Source organism: Dufourea novaeangliae, unplaced genomic scaffold (assembly GCF_001272555.1).
Source record: "Dufourea novaeangliae isolate 0120121106 unplaced genomic scaffold, ASM127255v1 scaffold172, whole genome shotgun sequence".
In the NCBI taxonomy this organism is placed as follows: domain Eukaryota; kingdom Metazoa; phylum Arthropoda; class Insecta; order Hymenoptera; family Halictidae; genus Dufourea; species Dufourea novaeangliae.
In genome coordinates, this window is record NW_015374058.1 from 1,069,695 (window position 1) to 1,093,235 (window position 23,541).

Sequence of the window (23,541 nt, forward strand, 5' to 3'; positions counted from 1 at the left end):
TTTCCCTACGCGAAGTCGAGTTCGCTTGTGGGTGTATGTCCAGGTATTACTCTGCAACGGATGGACCAATCGTGATGAAAACTTCCTGCGGTGGTCCCGTTTGCAAAGAAATTTCCGATTTCTTTTGTTCAATATAAGCTATTATTTTCATTCGCAAATCCGGTTCTTTCGAATAGTCCAAAGTAGTTTGTATTGTTTTTTACGGTTACTGCGTAAGTAACGATAATGAAAACCATGTTACTTAGTATTGCTCCCTACACTAAAAAGTATATGAAATAAACAAATTTTTTTCAGAAAATGTGGACCGACTTCGAAGTGCACTAAAAAGTAGAAAATAATTTCTATTTTTATTATGTACACAGAAACGCAACAACGGTTAAGAAAACTTGTTTTCTCTTCCTAAATTGCATATTGAATACATATCGCAACCATTTCGGAGACGGTGCAAAATTAAAAATACAACAATATATATATTGCAAAAAAAAATATAATTTTTCAGTTTTGTTAAGGTAGGTTTGTAGCACTTATTGTGCCATTAAACTTTTGTTTAAACCATTTTGTTGTATCTCCTGTGCTTTAAGAACTACACGCGAAAAAATGGGAGTGCCTGTTTGATTTTGAGTTTAGTTTTCACACCCTTAAAGGGCGTTTGAGCACGAATGAAATATGTCGTTATTCTTGTCTTGAATGACTCTATGAACCCACGAAGTTTCATTTCAATCCGCGAAATTGTAGCGAATTTGTTGCGAAAACTGTGTTAATGATATCGAAGTTAATCGGTTTTATAGAGAGAGCGATGTAGTAAGTGGTTCGTTGTTAATGAATGTAACTTGGATGATGAATTCAGTAGAACTCTGTTCAGTAGAACCACGGGCTTTCAGAAGAAAGTCGGTGGAAATGTTGGCCTCGATTTGTCGAGGTTATGGTGCTGTATCGTAGGGGGCGGGAACTTTAATATTCAATTTGGTCCAAAGACTTATAGAAGATTAGTAATTCTTTTGAAAATTCACGCTCTCTAAAATGAAGCGATATATAAACGTATCTCGAAGGATTTTCGAAAATTTTAAAAATTGTTGATTTTACAGCTGTTTGAAATTTAGGGTCAACCTTTTTTCAATGAATCATAACTATGGAACTAACAAACTGATCGAAATTAGCTTTGCAGGTACTTACAGTGGAGACATAAGAGTACTAAATAAAAATTATCGAATGTCAGTTTCAATTCAATATCTGGATACTGAAGATAAAAGACTGGTTATACTGAACATGACGTTGACGACAGAAATTGGAAAATAAAACTGGTACAAATGTGTTTAATCAGATTCTTGGTACAAAAGTGATTCGAAAACGCAGAATAAGTTTGTTTTTCCATCCGGTTGAATATGATACATCGGTGTCTATAATAAGAACGAAGCTCTTTATTAAAAATTCATAAGCAATTACGTCAGGACATAGTACAAGGCTCTAGTTGAAGACACGCAGTTGGATTATAAAGTGATTCTTTAACGCGTATGCACGAATGAAGAAGTGTTTTCTTAGAATTCCTTGAAAAGCCTCTTTCATTCGGTGTATCGATGGAGTGCCGTCTAAAGTAGTCGAGATTTTATTGCTTGAATTATGTGTATGTATAATGTTACGAACGCACCACTGCTGCAATGATTCTTGCTTCTGGTAACGGGATAACTTACGACTGGAACAGCTAAGAATCATTGGAGCAATACGGAGCCATTTAAATAAACTCATTAATCATTCTATGTCTTTCTGTTGCGATTTATGATGCGGGGATTTTCTTGTAAAAATGATCGAACAGTACACGATCTATCGCTAAGGTTAATTTTACACAAAATCGTGATGTATATCATATGTAGAAAACTAATCGAAACATTTTCACTGACCCAGTGCAAATACTAAAATTAGTAATTTAAAAATCTAGAAACAATAACGAGAATACAGTACATACTGGAAATATTTATTACACTACTCAAATATTAAATACGCTATAACTTATGAACTCCTTATTATCGATACTAGGAAAATTAATTAACTCTTATCCACCGTTCGATAAATTGTTACTTTTATATTCCTTGATTGAAACTTGTTCTAAATTAAAATCGAATCAAAGAAAAATATACTTTCAGATCCTGTGTTCGTTGCATATACATATTAACTACTAGTGTCAAATTAATTTGCAAATTCCTCTAGCAAAGAATATGAATAAAAATTATAGTCTGAGTTCGGGCCAAATTAGGTGAAATGTGTAGCTTAGTATCTTGATTGCAAAATGTAATCTAATTACAAAATCTAAATTAGAATTACAACGTAATTGCACTGTAATTACAGGACAATTACAATTATGTATATTGTACTTTTATTATAAATTTAGTACAGTTAATTACAGTGTAATTGTCCTGTAATTTCATTGTAATTGTAATTTAGATTTTGTAATTAGATTACATTTTGCCCAACTCTGACCAAAATAAGTTGGACACAAATCTTTTCACCGATCATATTACTACAAAAATTATGTGCCCCGCGTATATTAAAAAGTGATGCAATTATTATTTCTACACTGTATAAAATAAAATAACTTTCCCAAGAATTAACGTGAAATACTCTCCAACGAACTACAATATATTCATTCCTCTCTGAATGAGACAATAACACTTCCCAATTCTCATGGAGAAAACTAAATTGCTTTCTATTGCGCTATCTATTGTCCAGATGGACGAATGCTTTTTTTTTTTTAATGTTTAGCTAGATCTGTCCTGGTCGATTCATTCGATTCATTCGATTCATTCGATTCGCCACGCCACTTATGTCCATTCGATCGAGTTCATCGATCTTTCTTCGCGCCTTTCACGCGTCATCGTGCATCTTCGGCGTTGCTAATTATAGGAACGCCTTTGATGAATTACTAGGATCACGACGGGCCTAGAAACTAACGTTGCGTGTTATTTCTATCTTTCCAGATCAACGGGGCGCGCCCATAATCGCGTGCAAGAAAAGGAACGCGATCGTCGCGAATTATTTTAATTGCGATCTTAATCCACGCACCGGTATACGCGATAGAGCGATTTATAGTGTGTTTATAAATAGAACTATCGTTCGAAAGTTTGAGATAATTTGCTTGAATTTTTTTCTCGAGAACAATGCACGAACGGTTGAACGACTTTTCCAGAAGAATTAAGTACGACGTTCTGATATCTTCTGTTGCAACGATTAGTATGATATGTATCGATCAAGTTGTACGATTTCGTAGGAAATAGAGGACAATAGAAAGTCTATCAAAAGATTTTTCTTTTCAATGTTATAACAGTCATTAGTAGATTGCTGATTTTATGCAGTTATAGCATATAGGGCTCTGTAACATTCAATAAAACACAAAACTTTCATTAGTTATCAATTTCTTCATTTTCTGAAATGCACTGTTGTAACATTTTAATCATCATTATAAGAATGTATTAACCAATCATTTTGATTGCTCCGGTAGTTCCAAGTGTTAATAAAATTTACATTATTATTATCATTAACATACTAACATCATTAATATAGGAAATAAAATACCTCTCCGAATTTTTTCTAATTTTTCTATATACATAAATGACTGAAAATTATGAATTTGTATAAACATCCGTAGTCTAGAGCGAGATAGTATTTATGTTTCAATGGGCTATAATAACTGAAAAACGAACTCGAAATGATGCAAAAGCAAAACCGTATCGTGCGAATGATCTCATCGAAGAAATCATTCATTTAAAACGCCAAAAAGAAATAATAATAAAAGAATCATTGATCGTCCAAAAATGGTGAGGGGGAAAACCGCGGGTAATGAATAAATTCGAACGCGGCCACTCTCGGCCGTCAAGGCGATCTACGTGATTTATTTCACCTTATGTCACTGCTTAAACTGCTGCGGGTAGGTGGAGGCACTCGAACAATAAATTCGATAATAAGACGTGAGGGGTGGAGCCGTCAAACGAAATTAAACCGAGCGCATACCATTGGGCCATTAGAAAGACGACGACGCCGTAATAAAGCGTAGGTCGACAATGCCACTCGTGGTCCCGATTGAATAATTATACGTGTGCTCGTATGTACTCTTCAGTATCCTCTTTAAACTTGATCCTACGGTTGGGGACCCTTCTCTCGGCTTCAAAACCTCGAATTCTCGACGATACGAATTCAAACCGAATCGTTTATGTCGTAAAATGTCCCTTCACTTTTCTAGTTTTCCTCTTTTGTATTGCATTAATAATATAAGAAACCATAAAATTACTCGTCTTCTGTTATGGAATGGAACATATACAGTCGATGTCAAAAGTATTCGTACGCCCTTTAAAACGGAACAACTTTTTTATAATTGGTCCGCATGACTTGAATTCTTTTGTGAAGTTAGAGACATTAATTTACTAAATGATGTGTAAAAAAAATTGGAAAAGTTGCAATTAGTTGGAATCGCGAAGAAAATAGTAAAGGTCGTTTTTTTTTTTCAATAAATACGTATCGAAGATTTATGTTAGTTATATACATACTGAAACTTTCATTGAAATCCGTGTCCCCCATTTCCTTATCACCTCGAAATGTATTTGACGGTGCTGCAATCACTTCCGATAACGATTCTCCTCTACAGAATCGATTATCCCAGGCAGCTGCACACTCGCAGTGGTCGTTTAAGCCTCGAATCTCCGTTTTCATAAACACAAAAATCTCATATCGATGCCGTAGGTAATTATCAACGGCAGCTGCCGCCACGCCGTAATTAATATCCTAAAACTCGAGTGGCTCGGCCGTAACTTAATATCGAGAACAGGTTATTTGGCGCGCACGATTCTCGAGTCCTTGGAAATTTCCGTGTCGACCAATTAGGGATGGGATATCAAGTTCAATGTGTATTTAGGAATCCGAGTCAATTTCAGTAACCAAGTTCCATTTCATGAGCTTTGATTGCCACTCAAGAACAATAAAGTTTCAATGAGTGTACAGTAAATCCTCGATGAGTGTTCGACGGTTCCTCGACATTAAACATGAAATATTTCATCGTACCAATTTGAACCATTTGTATATAATTTTCGCTGAACTACATAAAATTTCAAAGAATAGAGAACTTTTAATTTAAGTATTCATAAAGGTTCGAATCTACTTGGTCAGGGTTCGATTATACTTGATTCGAACCTCTTTCTTCTTAGTTCTAGTCTACTTAAGAAAATTCCTTTCCTTTTTCAAGGTATTTTAACCTATTTGTAATATACTTTATCCCATTTCTATGAGCAACACAACTCCCCATGGAACGACGTCGAGAAAAAGGATTTTGCCTGCTGGTGGAAACTATTAGGGACAAAACGTAAATGCAGCGGTTAACATTCACGTCACGGAGCTCTCTCTCTCCTCTTTGAAACGTGACTTTTCGTCTCGAAAATTCGTGCTCCCCGGGATATATCCTCGTTGCTTGTCCGCGCGAGCACATTCGAGCGTTTCTACTATGGGCGGGGATGTCGGGGGATTGTAAATCAAACGCCTCGGTTCACGTTGCACCCACACGGTAGCTAATGCGTAGGGTCCGAAAATTTTCCCCAGGAATGAATATCCCACATATCTGCGGCAGGTAGCCGTCCTAAGAAAACATCTAACCCCCCCCCTCAAGCTTCGTCTAACGATAATCGAATACGAGATACGCACGTGTCTCCACGGTTTCTTTTTTTTTTTTTTTATCTGTTCAAATATTTTCGTTTCCCAGCAGACAGTGGTCGACCAGATTCCTTGTTTAAGACCAGTCCTCAAGTAGCACAAAATATTGAATACATATTCATCCAATATTAAAAAGAGATTCAATCTCCTTTTAATATTTAAATATACATAGAATGTTTATATCATATTACGAAACAAATATTTAATATTGGAAACAAAATATTTTTTTCCCAATATAAAGTAAATATTTATTTAGTATTGAAAGCAAAATATGTTTTTCCAAATATAGAAGAAATATTTATTTGATATTTAGATCGACGTACTGTTTCAAATTATTCCTTTCGTACTTCGTATTATGGTTAAATTTAGTCAGCACGTCCTCTATATAATAGTGAATTTTAAACATTACTTTGTTTTATAAGAGTATTTCTAATTCTTGCAGACTTTAAGTATAGTTTGGCTGACACTGTAATTAGTCGATAGCCGAATACTTATCACTGGATTGCGGATTTTATGCATTTATCGCATACACGAATGTTTAAAATTCGGTTGCATTAAAAAAATTCAATAAATCGTAATGAAGTTTTCGTATTACATACTTGGAATCTGATTGAATCTTTAGTAAGATATACATGATTCCGTTTGACCTCGTTTCCTATAAATTACGTTATGAAAATCTGTATTTAACATAAACTAACATAGTCTAGTTGCCACGAATGAAAAGCCTTTGTCTCTTCGTATGTCGTATGTTTTCGAAACTTGTCATTTTCTTCTCGTTTACGACTGTCGGAACAGACAACCGACAGCTGACAGTGCGCCAGACACGTGTAACCATTCTCCAGGCAGTTCGTAACAATATTATTTAACCCTTCGACGAGCAACAGACTCGTCTAAACTGCGCGTGGGTGTACGAAGTGTCCCTGTGCAAATGATAGGAGGCTGCAAAGACGTGTCGTTTAGAGTTCTTTATTCTTTCTTGGCGAACAGTTATTACTGACAACCGAAGCTTCTGTTTCCACTGTTTTATTGATTATTTATTAGTCGATCCATTACATAATTGCAATACCTACACATTATACCTTTAAAAAAATTCCAATTTTATTAAAAATCCATATTTATTACTCACAGAAATATTTCGTAGATTACTCTATTTTTAAAGGTAGAAATACAGAAAATATATTGAAACAGGATAAAGAAAATTTGTCAATTCAAAATATCACGAAAAGTGTGGCAAAAAATTACCTAATATTTAGATAAAATAACGCTACAATTTTAATAATAAGAAGGCAATATTACCTCCATTCCATAGAACTAAAAAATAAATTAAGGATGTAGAAGTATTTGTACACAACAATTCATATATGAACGACATAATCTTCAAAGCAATAGTTATATTAAGTTAATTAATTTTTCAAGTGATTAAGTTTATTTCTCTAATTTACCTGCTACCGACAAGAAGTCACGGAATCGGTGTAACATTATCGTTACACCTTGAACAACTTCCTCAATGTGCCCCGTAGAATTTATTACGTAGCGACAAATAATTTCATGTAAACGTTAAATACGGTTCACCACGCGCGCGGCTCTTGTTAACAGCAATTAATTGCAGCTTGTCGTGGCTGATGTAAATAAATCTTTTAGCAGTCAGTCGTGCCCACCACCATGCTGAGAATGGTTCTCGAGCTCCTGCTGGAAACAACCTATTCAATAATCCGTGTACACTCGAAACCTCGTTGCTTCCGCTTATTTATTTCCCTTTTAATAATTACAAAATGGAACATAAAGGGGGTGGTTCGAACGTTAACGAAACCTATTCTTCCGTCATTCAAATAACTCTTTATTCTTTATCGTCGTCTCTTTCAAGGGTTTTCTCCGTTCAGAAAACTGCATTCCACGTAAACTAACCCGTCGTCGCGCAGGTAGTCGAGACCATTTCACCCTTAAGGGTCGAATCTGTTTTCCCATCTCCCTACGGGCAGGTCCGAGAGAGCAGCGTTCATTCTGTGGCCACGTGGTGCCTGGGGAAAGTCGGAAACGCATAAAACTGTCGCTAGGATTTGTGTGGTAAGCGGGTCCACTCGTTTAGGACACGTTGGACACAGGCCCTGTTGTAAACGTCCCTTTACTCCCCCGCAGGACGAAGATTTATCGTTTCATGGGTCAATTAAACGTTTTCGGCTGGATGTTGCGTGTGTAACTGTGCGCACTGGCGTAGGAATACATTTTTCTCGGTTTTTCTCTGTGCGATGTTCGACAGTACAGAAATTTACAGTCACTAATCAATCCTAAAACTACTCGAAATTATAACAGTGATCACATAATAAGTATCAATATCAAAACATTTATTTATACATAGGAAGAATTGATTATTAATATTTTACATAAAAATAAAGAAAAAAAAAGAAGTTACTCATGAATTCTTTTGTATATTTTAAAAATTACAATTGTATAAATTTTTATACAGTTACTATTTATGAATCCTCATGATTTTATATTCTTATCGTGATTTCGTGATAGATTTTTCTTAATTGTGGTCCGATTGATCTCTTCTACGTCGATTTTTAGTTTTTTGCACCATCAACAAATTGTAACCTTATTTTTTCTAAAAGTAGTTGTGTAATTTTGTGAAATAAATGTGATAGCCATCCGTCAATAAATTTGTAAGTTACTGTACAGTAACAGACTAACACAATGAAATAATAATTGCTGACTGGAATACAGCTTTAAGATAATTCGAGATAATAGAACCTTTTCTGAAACGATTGAAATGTCAAAGTCAAATATTCTTTGTAAATTGGTTTAGAAGTATCGTTTTTTAAGTGAGTGCTAAATCTGTCCTTAAAATGAGTCACGCGTATTACGTTACATCCTGTATATTAAATAGGACACAGGGAAATGGATCAAGATTGAAGGTACGAGTAGCACCAGATGTTCTAGTCTCGTTTATAGTTTGTGACGGGCAGCCCTCAAGTGTAACTACTTGAGTACGGCCTTTAAATAACGATGAAACCTACGTTAATGCGTTGCCACGACTGTTTTGGATGGATAGTTTTCTAAAAGAATCCTGTGATTCACTACCTGGAGTGCTTTCTGTCACGTAAATTTACTTAACAGTGTAAAGATTTGAATTATTAAAAATAATTCAAAGATAAAGCAGCTATTGTACTGTAATGCTATAATTACTATAATTTGAATTTTGCATAACTTACAAGATGATCAATAATTTCAACGCTGATCACGATCATTTTTAATTGAAGTTTTAATTGAAACAGCAGAGTCCGATATTTCAGATTAAAATTATGAAAGTTAAGAGATTTTATGTTTGATATTCAGGGCACGCATAAGATCGATAGGAAAGGTATTTCAAATTGTAATGTAATGAAAGCGTAAAAGAAGACAATAACAGGATCGTAATAGAGGCTGGAGCAAAACGCAGATTGAAAATGAAGTCTATGATTAAAGTGAACGGCCCGACGACGGTTCTAGCGTTAAGCTATCCTTTAATTATCGCCGGGAGAAAGAAGCTGTAATCAATGAACATTAGAAAATAATTGGTTATCTAATGCTCTGATCTGCGTTTCGAAAGCGAGAATGATTACTCTAAAGAGAGTGTGTACTCTTGAAGTAACAGAGAAAAATAGTCAAGCATTTCGAATGAATTTCAATGAAATGTTTATTTCAATTTAGGATTTATTAGAAGAATTCTTAATAGAGAGAACTGTTTTCTCTTCGATTCCACGATCTATTAATTATAATTTCAATTTAGGATCTGGGAAAACTCTTAATAAAATAAACTATTTTCTGTTTGATTCCACATTTATTCCACATTTATTAACATTTATTCTACATTTTCTGAATATCTTCCTTACATTTTTTAAATATTACTTTTATATTCATTGAATATTTAGTTCATATTTTTTAAACATTTATTTTACATTTCCTGTATATGTATACAATATTTGGATTCAATATTTCTTTCATATTAAAAAGTGTGGTTCAAAAAGTATTGTTTCAATATTTGAAAAACATATTTAACTAATATTTCCGTCCTACTAAACAGCAATAAATAAATACAGAATGTAATTAATAATTGAAGCTCAGGGGTTTCGGTCACATTGACCCGGAACACGAGGATTAAACGAAGATTATACTACTAATTACATTTTACAGCCGTGTCCAGTCGTTCGTTTCATTATCCTTCAATTTATCCGGTCGTTTTCCCACATAATGAGACAGGTGTAATGGTGTGCGTGTTACATACAAAGGCCAGCAGGAAAGGTCATGCGTGCAGTGAAAAATTCATCGTGTCGGCGAATGTATGCATCGCACGCGTGTGATCGCGTTAATCCCCCCCTGGCACGGTTGAATAAGAAACAGATCCTTCGAGATCGCTCGCGAAAACAAGAACCGTCCAAAGAAACAAAAGTATTTCAGAGTCTAATTTTTTTGCAACTTCTAAATTACTTCTGCCCATGATAAAAAATCGTTTGAAACAGGTGAAATCACGAATAGTAAAAGGAATAGATCTTCTGTGTGATCGGTTTTAGCAGGCTACTTTTTCCCCTTTTAATGCAACAGAGAAAGGAACGATGAAAATTTTAAAGAAAATTGTACTAGTGATAACAAACTTAACACTTCGAGTGCATACGTTCTGAATGTTCTTAGAAGTGCACATGGGGACAAGTGACCCCAAGTGATCTGAAACTTGAAATTTCTTTTAAACTATAGACTTTTTGAGGTCTATAGTTAAGTCTAAGTCACAAGGAGAAATCCCCAGGTGAAACGGTGACTTTTTAAAGTTTAAGTTACAGTTAAATTAAAGTTAAGTTAAAGTTTAAGTTCGGAGTTTAAAATTCGGAAGCAAATGATATTTGTTTCAGCCGCATACGGCCAGTTTCTGATATATTTAATATTCAGTGTCGAGGAACCTTTGAACACTCATCGAGGATTTACTGTATCGTGTTAATACAGGATTCAATGTAGATGTGTATTTATATTGTACGCGTGAATTCTAAGTATGTGCACCCTCGTGAAAAATAGAAATAATCGAAACTCACGTTATCGAGGTCCATTTCACATTCGACCTACTTGTCGATTGGCGTACAAACGTGTCTCTCGCTAATGCACGTTGACCTGCGGTAAGGAACGGCTCTTTGCATTGTCATTTGTGGGGAGGATTCTTCCATGGGATGGTAACGGTTCGATCGTTAAAGAAAACATAAACATTCGGAAAAAGTGACGAGAATAGAGATTGAAAGTTAAGGGGATTCGTAATAACGCGATATCATGGCATTTAAGAGTTCATGTAGTTTCTAATAACATAGACGTTTTATACTACCGACGACGTAATTACCTACTGTCGTTCACGCTGACACGAATGTACTGCGTACGTTTATGTAAGTTCATAGTTTCGATATATCAAATTGTTTACGAAATCATATATGAAAAGAAAATTGATTTTTTTTATCAAAAATTACAGCATAAACGTTACACAAATTGAGTGAGTTGATGCATAAATAATGGGAACTTCGGCATGTAAAAGCAAAACTACAATACATTTCCATTATGTGCTATAACATATAACATATAATTCGAAAAATATGATCTGTCTTCACGCACCCTTTAAAAGAACAACTTTTTAAAAATTAGACCAAGTGACTTGAGTTTGTTGTGAACTAAGGAGAATGTGTTTACTAAATGATGTATAAAGAAAAATGTTTAGAAAGTTTTTTATATAACTAACATAAATCTACAAAATGTATTTCTTAAATTTTCATTACAGTCTTAGACAAAAAAGTTGTAAAAATCGACGTTTACTGTTTTCTCCGCGATTCCGACCAATTGCAACTTTTTCAAAAATTTTTGTACACATCATTCTAACTTCACAAAAAAATTCAAGTCACTTGGACCAATAAAATCGTTCTGTTTTAAAGTGTGTATGGAGCCTTTGTGACTGACTGTAGAAGTACATGAAATACAGTGAACAACAGAACTTCCATCGAGTTAAATAATTTTTTTTTTTTTACTTTTTTTTTTATTATTTACCCATCTAAAATCTTTGAAAGAAGGACGAATTATTTATTTTTACTCGTGGTTTTATAAGTCACTTTACAAAGTACCATTTTACATAACAGATCCGCAGTAGTCTGATCATCGACTAGCTTTCACGGCGATGAATATCGTTGAAATTGGAGTTTTCATCGGTTCGACCGAACGAATCGTTTAATTGTAGAGCCTGGGCTCGCGGATAGGCAATCTCGCGGGATCCACTGGCGGCTGGAGAAAGTCACAGAACGGAATCGCGAAAAGCTGTGCAAGAAGTATTATAATGCCCGGAGGTTAATAGAACATATAAGCGAGCGTTTAATACGAGCGCCACTGGATGAAACGTTGTAATTGAAAATCAAGTTATGATCGTGGTAGCTCCATGGGAACATCGGGCAGAGTATTCGTGGTTATAATTAATTGCAAACGAAGTTATATAAATCCTACCTGTCGACGTTTCGACTGGTAGAGGGGCTATGTATCTACGAAGAAAATGTGAGATGGTCGTTTCTGTTCGAGTACAGTAAAACACTGATAATTGCGGTGGTGCAGTTAGCGAGGGAATATCGAGGTTGGTGCAATTAACGTTGTAACATCAAAGGTTCGTGCAGTTAGCGAGGGAATATCGAGGTTCGTGGACTTAATCCAGTCTAGAAAACGATTCAATTCTCTTGCACGATTTATTTCGGTCTAACACGATCCGATAAATTTGCCTTTGTACAAAATCTTCCCCCAGTTTTAATTCCGAGTAAAAATATTCCTGCTCATTTATCTAAGAAATTACTCTCACTTAAAAAAGAAAAACTTCTCAGTTACTGTTTTCTGTGGTCTGAAAACAATCATCCACGTTGGTCATAAACACATCTTTTTTTTTTACACGGAATTTTCGAAAACGTATGTGCATCTATCGTGTGTAAAAAAAAACCAGAATCAAGTGTGTCGACGCGTTACATCTCCCCCCAATAGAAGAAAGCGTAAAGATAAGGTTGAAGACGCTCCTTCTCGCGAAGAAAATGTTCGGAAGATTCGAGGAACAAGGAGCCGCATAAAATAATCGGGCGTATCTTCAGCCGAGGCTCTCGCACATGTGCCGACACAACCACGCTCCCGTATGCACTTATGTTCACTCGGGGGTATACTGTTTCGTGATGGAGAGAATCGCTCCTCTGCGGCCTGGGAACTGTTAGCCCAGTTTGCTCGGGTCGTAACGCTTCGAGGATTATGCCGCGTTCACATCGCGTGTGTGTGAATAGGTATGTGTGTTATCTGGTCTCGTATTCCCAGCCGAGCTACTCGTACGGAAAGGAAAGTACGATCCATCGGAAACTTTTCCCCTTCTGCTGCTGCCACTGCCTCTTTTTTGTTCTCTTTTAATGTTTTTTTTTTCCAACGAAACACCGCGTCGCGGAAGCTTCAAGCGGATGTCCCGTAGGGAGGGCTCTCCACTATTGCCAAGAATTTCGCGATAAGAACACGGTAATTTGAATAACCCCATTGTTCGCGCCAAAAGTGGGTAAACCCCCCCTAGTGGATAAGGGCGAGTTTTCAGAGAGACGACGCGAATCGTCGGGATTACTCGATCTGGTCTTCGATGAGTATGTGTTCAGTAATGTACAAAAGAAAAGAGAAGATGAAGGTAGGAGAAGGTCGTTATTTTATCGTTTTTTTTTGGGGTGAACAGATCTTTTTAAATCCAGTTCGTGTAAATTTTGTAATAGCTAGAAAAATCTACGTTTACAGAAACATCTACGGTATATTAATTATAATATTGTTGACAGTTACTTCAGACTCAAAGCAACACATAATTGAAATGTAGAACAACATGGGTGATTCTGCAGTTTTCTTTCGATGTACCCCATCCGGAAGCTTGCAAACTCTGTTACTAAGTTCAGATGAAATATCAATTCTGAATGCATATTTAGTTCACTTTCTTTATTAATAAATTCCCCGTGGATAGAACTACGAAAAGTATATAAAAAGTTGGAAAAGAACAATGAAAGTTAAAAGTAGTTACCCAACCGTGGATCACAGAATAAGGAAATTAAAACTGAAAACAGATAAGGAAATCAGAAATTGCCGAGATCGGTAGGAAGATCTGGCGTGTTAAATCGTATAACCGTACTTTATGTTTTCCACGATACCGTATAATTTCTCTTAAATTAACCGGTATATACAAGTTGGTGTTAACGATCCGCGAAATCATAAAAGTTATCTTTTCCACGGGTCATTGCTCACAGCTCAACAACTTTCCGTGTTCCGTGGTCCCGATGGCCTCGAAGAAGCTTTCATTTGATTTATTCTCCACTGTTTATTTATACGCGTGTCCTACAGAAATAAAAGTTGATTTTTGTATACATAGATGCAAGCCTGTGCCCGGCGATCGCAAGGTAGATTTATGACACGCGACACTCCTCCGCGAGGCCACCTGTGCAACGGATGTCTGGATCTATCAATATTTCCTACGATGATAGAAATCATCTATAAAATTCTAGAATTCTATAAACTTCCAAATACATAACATAATAGCCCTACTGGACTTCAATATAATTTTTACCATTAGGCATGCCGATAATTACATTCAAAATATCTGCCATTTTCTCTTTTCAAAATGGCGGCGAGTGTCGTAGAATCGAAAAATCGAGTAATCGAAGGATTGAAGAATTGGGTAATCGAAGAACCGATGAATCGAAGAACCGAAGAATCGAGTTATTGAAAAATCGAGGAATCGAGTTATCGAAGAATAGAGTAATCGAAGAATAGAGTAATCGAAGAATCGATTATCGAGAAACGATATCTCGGAAACAGCATAGGCTTCTGATTTCTTCGTAAATCATAATTGAACCCGATTAAATATAGTAGATTATTTATTGCTACACCTAATGTATTCGATTGTAGACAAATCGTGGACAATTGTATAAAATTCACAGTCCTGTGTCGGAAAACGGTATTTGGATCGTAGTCGAAATTTCTCGTTGGCGTGAGCGTTAAGATGAGACGTTTAATATGCACCGGCTGTAAAAACATCGCTCGGAATATGGAAAGTCTTGGTGCAACACCAACGCGCGCGTGTGTGCAACCCTTTCGAGAGAGGACAAGGCGCATCACTGTGCAGAATGATGCGTTTTACGCGCGTGCATCGCGTGGGTTTTTGCCGCGGTTACTTCCGGTCCAGTTTTTAGACACCACCTACCATCTCGAGTCGTTGGACTTTTTCGTTAAGCCCGGTGCACAACGAGGTAAACAAGCCAACTCTTCGACAGCGGTATAAGTGAAAGTAACACCTAAACCGTCGGCTAGTTCCCAGAACAAAAGCTACTGGAGACACTTTTGTTTCTAAGTATAGCATGTAAGAACTATTATAATGCTGGTGCATATGAAATCGCTGTTTCGTGTTGGGGAGTTTCCATGAAAATATGATCTTTTTTCAAATTATTGAAATGAAGTTGAAAAATATTTTCATGGAAACTCCCGAAAAGCGATTTCGTGGGAATGAATATTTTTTTTTCAAGTAATCAAATATTTGGGGAAAAATTTGCTTTTTTTTATTTGATTTTAAAAGATTTTTGTAACGATTTTATTTAACTAAAAAGATTCCTCCAATTTTCTCCTACATAAAAGGCCTTTGTTGTTTTATGCAAATCAGCGTTGGCAATTGTTATTGTATCCCCACTTTGAACGAAGTCATTTTAATGTGCACGAACCCAACACTTGGTCTGATGTACCAGTGAGTTTTTTACGTGAGTATTCGTTTACATAAATGTCAAAGGTACCGTTAATAGTATTCGCCATTATTCACTGATATTTCACACTGTGTCATATCGATCCCAAGAACTGAAAGATGAATTGAATTTAAATTGTATTGCTATAATACTATAATCATTCAAGTGACAAGTAGAGGTCTATAATATATAGGTCTTGCGAAGATTTATTCATACTATCGACTCGTTAATTGAAAGAAATTGAATAATTTTAACGTTTATGATACATCGTTACGATCCTGTTCCTTTTGAGTTTTTCTCGTCTCTTATCTGCTATTTAGATCAACCTAAATGAATTTAATTAAGTATCGTAAGATCCTGTAATTCGACAGTTGCTCGTCGAGGATTAAAAATTCATAAATTATAGTTTCTCCGCGGTTCTAATTGCGAAACACCGAAGTGCCCGGAGATGAGGATATTCATGAATATTAAGACGAGTAATTACTACGGACATTAATTAATGTTGCGCGCACTTATGATTGCCATAAGAAAGTAATAAAAGGATCGATACGCTCGCGAACCAGATATCGCATCATTCTCTATGCATATCTAGGCACATATTTTTCTATTTCGTTTTAATTTCTTACTGAAATTACCAACAGATCTAGTAACAGAATTTGTAATTATTAATCACGTAATTACTTCAATTAATATAACCGTATCAATCTTGTATCTAATTGCATCCATCATAATATGTGAGATTTTATTTTTCCTCAAGGTCGTTCCATTTAAAACTCTCCTAGATTTCTAATTGAATACGTCAGATACTAATTTAGAATAGAAATAATATAAACAGAATTATAATATAAATTTTGATATATAATTTTGCATCCATAAAAAAGTAACATTATTACCATTAATAATATATTAAATATATTAAACATATCCATTATTATATAACATTATTTTGTATTAATGTGTAACATTACTAAATGAAACCAATTAACAGTTGGTAATTGCCCCATTGATTGTATAATATTGTTGGACACAAGCAATTAACTTAAAGTTCCAGAGTTATCGGCGCGTAACACATGTTTCTGTCACTACAAACAGGTAAATTACAACGCACTCGCACGCGAAATAACCGGGGAAACAGCGCGAAATGTCGCTACGCCGGCAGGATGCATCTGGATGCACGCAAAGTATAATGACACTTTAATTCATAGACTCGTCGGAAAGAGGCGCGCAATGTAATCGTTGCTTTTTCCAGCGAATTAAAATTCGTCCGTTGTCGATGTGGCTATTCTTAGGAACAAGACATTCCTACGTGATGACTTCCATTATCGTTAATTAATTATTCACCGCCGTGGCCAGAATCTTCTTTCTCTCGTGTCACGAAGTTTAAATGTTTCTCTACATGGTACACAGAAGAGGAAGTTACTTTTATTATTATCAAATTATTACCAAACACTTGATCTATAGAAGTTCTTTTTCATTTCATTCATTTATACCTTCAGATAATAATTAGGTAATATTTCGGTAGATTAGTTACTTTTTCATGCAATTGAATTAATTGTATTTAATGCAGGTTTTATCTTTAGAAATTTATTAAGACCAGAATCAATTTTATTTTATTTTAGTCCCAATAAAATCTTTAACGAATGGGACAAATCTCCAGTGTAATTTCAGTTGAATAAACGAAGCTATAACGATCTGAATTTCCATAATGATTCACAGTCTAATAATTAACATCGTGGTAAGTCCTACTAAGTTTTATTAAAATCTTAATTAAAAAGGTATGCTGTTAATGCATAAACATCTACAATCTAATTATTGTACCAATACAGGCAGAAGAAAATAAGTGTTACTAGACCACTGACATCGTATGCTCGTGAGATCCGTGGTTGAATGGATTTAGAGGCAGACCATTAACAGTTCACCGTGAGAGCGGTGACAACGTGTCACACTTTCCAAATCGATCGAGACTCGAGGGCCCACCCACGGCATCGATCTGTCGTGGATGCGTCGAGACGCGTGGGCGTCCGCGTACCGATCGAAATGTAAGCTCGTAAATCGCCTGGCACCATGGATCGACGATCGGCCGTGGGACGTTTCGTAAACGTAGGCATCGAAAGGGTCGTGGAACTGCGGATTAGAGTGCCTGGACAGCGTGTTATCGCCGGTGCACTTGTTGCTTGCGATCGTTTTGATCCGAAATGAGGAACTAATCGTCTGACGCGATAGATCGTCACGCATCCTACGGGATCCAGATGCATACGCTTCAGTTCATAAGTATAAGAACAGCTGATCCTGATAAAAATTATATACTTTGGACCACTCTTATTACGTTGCATTAACGTACGTCAACACCTCTCAGATCTATTTCCATTCATATACAGGGTGTACGGTAACAGGTGTCTGAAATTTTAAAAGGTGACTCTACATACGGAAGTAAGCCGAGAATCAAGAGTAAGAAAATTACATCGAAGACGTCGTTCCCGAATTATTAATTGTCGAAAATATAGCTGAAAAACTGACGCGACTGGTTAGTGAACGCGCGTTGGCCAGCTGATTCACGGGCTCGGTCGGTAACCATCAGTGTCGTAGCCACCTAGAAAGACCCAACGATACTACAATAATTTTTTTAAAAACTTTGTACAAAATTGAAAAAAAATGTTTCTACAAGATACCAAAACAATGCAATGAGCAAGTACTAACTTTCTGCTGGACAGAATGATAGAGTCAGACATCGATAACACTGTTTTACCGACAGAATGTTCATTTGGTAAAAAAAAACAGTATCGAAATCGATCCTCTTGGGAAAATGATCTGGAAACAGATGCTGAAAATGGCTAATTTATCTAGCCACTGGCCGAAAGTGGACCATCCCAGAGCACGATAGTCCGCTCGAGGAGAGCGTATTGCTGGCGTGTATGTAGGTGGGCCGCGTTTACGAGCATATCGTGCACGTCCGGCACAATAAAGAAATGTATTTCCACGGGGCACAGTCGACACATTCGGCGGTAGGTGAAGCAATATAGCAATCGCATTAGAGTCACGCGTGGGAGCGCATCTCATATTTACGATCGACCGAGATCTTTCGAAGGATTTACCACGGCCTCGCCCAGAGACCCGTCCGGATCGGTTCGAAATTTCTGTCCAGTCGGGATCTCCTAGCAAGAATCACCGTGTACGTACGTTCGTTCCGGGCATGGCAACACTTGAAGGTCTCGTGATGAAAAAGATAAACAACGAATTATTGTTGCTCGAATGGAGAATTAAGATTACAAGATCGTAAATGTCCCTATGGGAATTCGTAGCCTTTACGGATGGACCTACAAAAATGTAAATTATGTAGAAATATATTTCTTCCCTTGGTGAGCTTTTTAGATAGAAATGAAAATACAATTTGCGTTGAGTTTTATTCCGACTTCGATTTTATTGCGTTTTCTGACAATCTGACGATGACATGTAGAGTTTTTCGTTGGTTTCCTACTAGGTTCTATTTTGGTAGATTATTCTCCAAAAAACAGTAGGGTCAAACATTTATATTGTCAAATTAAAAAATTCAGTATGTTGGAAATTTAAATTTCGAAGTGATCTAATAACATCCCCCCTCAAACCGCTTCAGAACAATGCGTATTCCACCGTTGACATTCCAACAGAAACAGGGGAAGTGGGGGGTCGCATCGCGTGTTCCGCAACCACAGTCATCATTGCAACCGTGAAGGTTCATTCCGCGCCTGGCGACGCAGAAGCGAATAGCTACAACAAAGAGGGAGTCCTGAGATAGGGGTCGAGAAAATTACCGTTTGCGTTTTACGAGCGGAATAATTTCTCTGGTATTACGCGCGGAAACGTGGCTCACCCACGCGTCCTTTAACCTTTGTTCACTCTCGGCTCGACGATTGCCCCCTTTGTCGGCCGTTTCGCGGGTACCGCGAGCACGCGCGAATGAACAATTTCCAAGTAAATTCTCTCTATACAGGGTGTCCCAAAATAGCTTCGACTCTCGGAAATGAGGGGTACCTGGGATGATTTGAAACAACTTTTTCCTTAGCAAAAATGTTCTAGGAGGCTTAGTTAACGAGATATTGACGAAAAATCCCGACCAATCAGAGCGCCAGTCTACCGGTCGAGTACCCGCGGTAGCGTTGCCTACCAATCGCAGCGCGCTATAGCAGAAGCTCGGCCGGCAGACTCACGCTCCGATTGGGTCACGGTCTTTCGTTAATATCTCGTTAACAAAGCCTCGGACAACATTTTCGTTAAGGAAAAAGTTGTTTCAAATCATCCCAGGAATCCCTTACTTCAGAGAGTCGAAGCTATTTTGGGACACCCTGCATAATAATATTTAATTAAAAAGTGAGTTTTAAACCACTCGCATAAAATCTAACCAACCCAAATTGTGTTTCGCATACAGTAGTTTAGACTATGTTCCAGCCACGTATTTCCCCAAAATGGCGAAACCGCCGATTGTATAGCTCCGTCGGATGTCGATTCGACAGACTCTCGATTGGTCTAACAAATTTGGGCGGTTGCCGAAACCAGAAACCCATTCTGTACCCAAAATACACGATGTACTCGTGGTCGAGGAAGGTCTTTGTACCAAACCCAGAGATCCCTAGCCCTTTCTATTTTCGTCGGTATCATCGTGTCCGGCTGCCCACTATGCACGACCACTCGAGAAATGGAGGGAAGGAAAAAAGAAGTGGAGAACTATCCATTGAGTGCAAGAACGAAAATTAGGTAGCGGTGGATCGATACGCGGAAGATAGCTCCCGGGTATATCTCCACTCGACGTTATCTGGCTTCCATGCTCCGGTTCGAGAACCTCTCTTTGATAACTATACTGGGTTACCTTGGGATTCGAGGTGGTAGTACATATTCTACTGTCAGGAACATTTCGGGAACAGGGATTATATATACAGTGTTTCGAAAATATTTTAACATTTATATGGAGAATTCGTACATTTATATATTTTATTTTCATTGGAAATATGATTGCGATAAGGAAATGTCTCTCAGGGCTCTAGAGTCCACCTGAAGAACGTTCCAAAAATATGGTGACAATGATGAACAAGTGGAGGTTCTTTGAAGATAAAATACATTTATTAATATGAATATGTTTTCTAAAAATAAAGTTATTTCCATATGAATGTTATCATTTTTTTAAGCACACTGTAAGGTGGTGTCACGCTGATACGGTAGAAGGTAGAAGTTTTTAATACTATTATCTATAGATATTTTGTCTCCTGAAATGGATTAATATTATTAGGCGTGTTCAATAAATAATCCACCGTATTTCGTTAAATTTATTATTTATTGGTACACCTACTAAACAAGAGTATCTGACTATTAACATTCATACAACACGGACAATAACATGATGGGAAACAAGCATATGAGCAGATAAGAATCGTTTGCGTTGGAACAGTTCAAATCACCGCATTCCACCCTGTGAATGGTTTTCTTTTTGCCTGGATCGCTGAACCAACGGAAACTGATTATCTCACGGACTCGTGTAACAGCGGTCGTGTGTATAAGTGCATGATCCAGAACGTAACGATATGATCGAGGGACGCAAAAAAGCACGGGATCGTTCAATTTTTCTCGTAATTTTCGTATCATTCTTATTATGTAAATCAGGCAGCTGCCCTCTGTAATATTCGTCGTCGAGACTTCAACGGTGTTCACACTGATGTCCTCCGGTTCTGCTTTATTGAGCCTACTTCGCGTGTAACGTATGAAAATGCGATTCTTTAAAAAAGATTCTATATGAGAATCATATGGTTATACTTGAATAACGACTTCGACATGATCACGAATAAACTCGTTATTTATAACCACTCCTCAATTACAATGTTTTGCAATTATATTATTAAAATGATGGTACTACCGCATTATTGGACACTTTAATCTGTGCTGATCTAATTAAGTTGATTCGAATATGCAGTCAATTGATCGAAAAGCTATTAACTATGTAACTTGTTTTGAAACGTTTCCACTTTTTTTTAACTCTTCGATCGTTTTTCTGTTACAGGCTCATGTGGTGTCGGCCTTCGAGCAGTCCCTGTCCAACATGACACAACGGCTGCAACAACTGACTGCAACGGCTGAAAAGAAAGTGAGTGTTTCCTGATTACGTTAAAATATTAAGTAAAATTTTATTAGAATTAAGCTGTTTAATTTTTACATTCTACTTAACTAATAATCTTGCGACATCGATTGAAGGGTCGGATGCAATTAAGTGTAACTTTATTTTGTGCAACCCAGACACGTGGTATAAATTACGTACAAATGCCTGATGGGGATTGTTATGGGCGAGAGTCAGAGGACCCAGCCCACCCAGAAAAAAATTCTAGTTACGCCAATGTCGACTATATTCAAATACACGTACGAACCTTCGAACGGAAACAATATCAAATCAGATTCTATCGACTGAACGCATCTCCACAAGGGACTGTCTCAATGGCAGCTCACAACAGAAGTATAACATCCGAGACAGCGCAATGACACTTCGAAAATCATTCCCAAAGACGTCGGCAAAATCAACGCACTGATTTCGCATATACTCAAGAATGCCTCGTATCGTGCAGGACTCAACCATCGCAGAGATGAACGAACGCATTCGCACAGCGACAAACGTCCCACGCTAGCAACTTAACCTCAAACGCATAACCTTCTCCGTAAACACTGGAGTTGACGAAAATCTTCGGTATCCTCGTATTATGCACGTAAACGAGAGCGTCTGTCAAGCCATGAATCAATCACTAGCGCAAAAGTTCCAGAATCAAAGACTGGACCGACCAAGTAATTCGAGAGCCGCGCAATTGGCTTCCATATTTCCGAACAGTAACATTCAGTCGGTAAACGGTACAATTGTGATCCCAATCCCTCCAGAAGACGCAAGAGCCCTCGGTCTTCGAGTGCCAGAATCGAAAAGTTCCTCGATCGGTTCGAATTCGACCACTTCTAGGAGCTCTGGCATTCCATCCGGGTCCAAGATCCTCGCGAAAAGATCTAACGACACCGATAGATCGAGCAATGACACGAAACGGCAACGGAACGTCGAAGTGAAGGCGACGAGGAAGCTCCAGAATTTGCAAGAAGAAGTCCAAAAGAACAATCGGACGCAGGGGACGAATAGACTGAGCGGTTTTCACGCGAAATTGGAAAGAGGACTTAAAAGTATATCGTACAAGACCAAGACGCGTCGGAAGGACAACGCAGATGGCGCTAGTGTTCCCGAATCTTCGTCCAAGTTAGGTCCAACTGTATTAACCGGAAGCAATCGGTCTTCGATCGGCAGCAAGCTGAAGAAAAATCTGTCGAGCAGTCAGGAGGACAAGGCGGACAAGCTTAGGAAAGAATCGAGCTCGAAATCCATGAGACAATTGTTCAGCATGGCTGAGTCGTGGAGCAACGACTCCATGATCAGTCACTCGGATAACTGCCCCTGCTGCCACAGTCGAGAACCTTGTCCTTTTCACGACGCTGAATTCTTTGACAACACCTGAACACCTTGTCGTTGGGTCTTGGAACATTCTTGTATTCCGCTGAGTTATTGCAAATTGATATAATATCAATTCGTCTGAAAATTGTGACTTACTTTTGTGATAATATTTCATCGACTTCGCAATATCATTAGAATCTCCTGAAAGTTGAATCTAAATGGCACCAGTTATCAGTCATGAATGGAACGATGCGGGACTTCGATTAATAGAACACCATAATAGAATGCAATGAAACTCAAACAAGGTTCAAAATATATCGAGACAAGAATCGAACTATTTACAATCATCGACCGAAGATGTACAATTCGAGTTTTCCGTCCAGCGTTTGCGGGCCATTTCGAAAGGAGTCGGACGCTGTTTGAAGCAATCGCAAAGAACCCGAAAAGGACGCCGAACGCCTCGCGGTCGCCTACTAGAATAAAAACATTTCCAACCCACTTTTCACGCTCAATAACATGTCACCGAGAAATAAACTATCACAATAAATCAGCCTACGTGTTAAGACTCGTATACTTGCGAAATCGTACAATTAGCGTTGTATAAGGAAGGGAAAGTTTCTACCACCTGATTGTTTTTATGGTCTCGTAAATCTCGAC

General features: G+C 37.4%; 1 protein-coding gene across 1 annotated transcript in view; it reads left to right on the forward strand.

Annotated features, from left to right (window-relative positions):
* The window catches only part of LOC107190024 (protein sickie-like), a 31,597-nt gene that overhangs the window by 2,293 nt on the left and 5,763 nt on the right, over window positions 1-23,541 (forward strand). Inside the window, 1 exon segment of the mRNA XM_015578740.1 lies at window positions 21,472-21,555. Within this exon segment, the coding sequence (XP_015434226.1) occupies window positions 21,472-21,555 (84 nt within the window).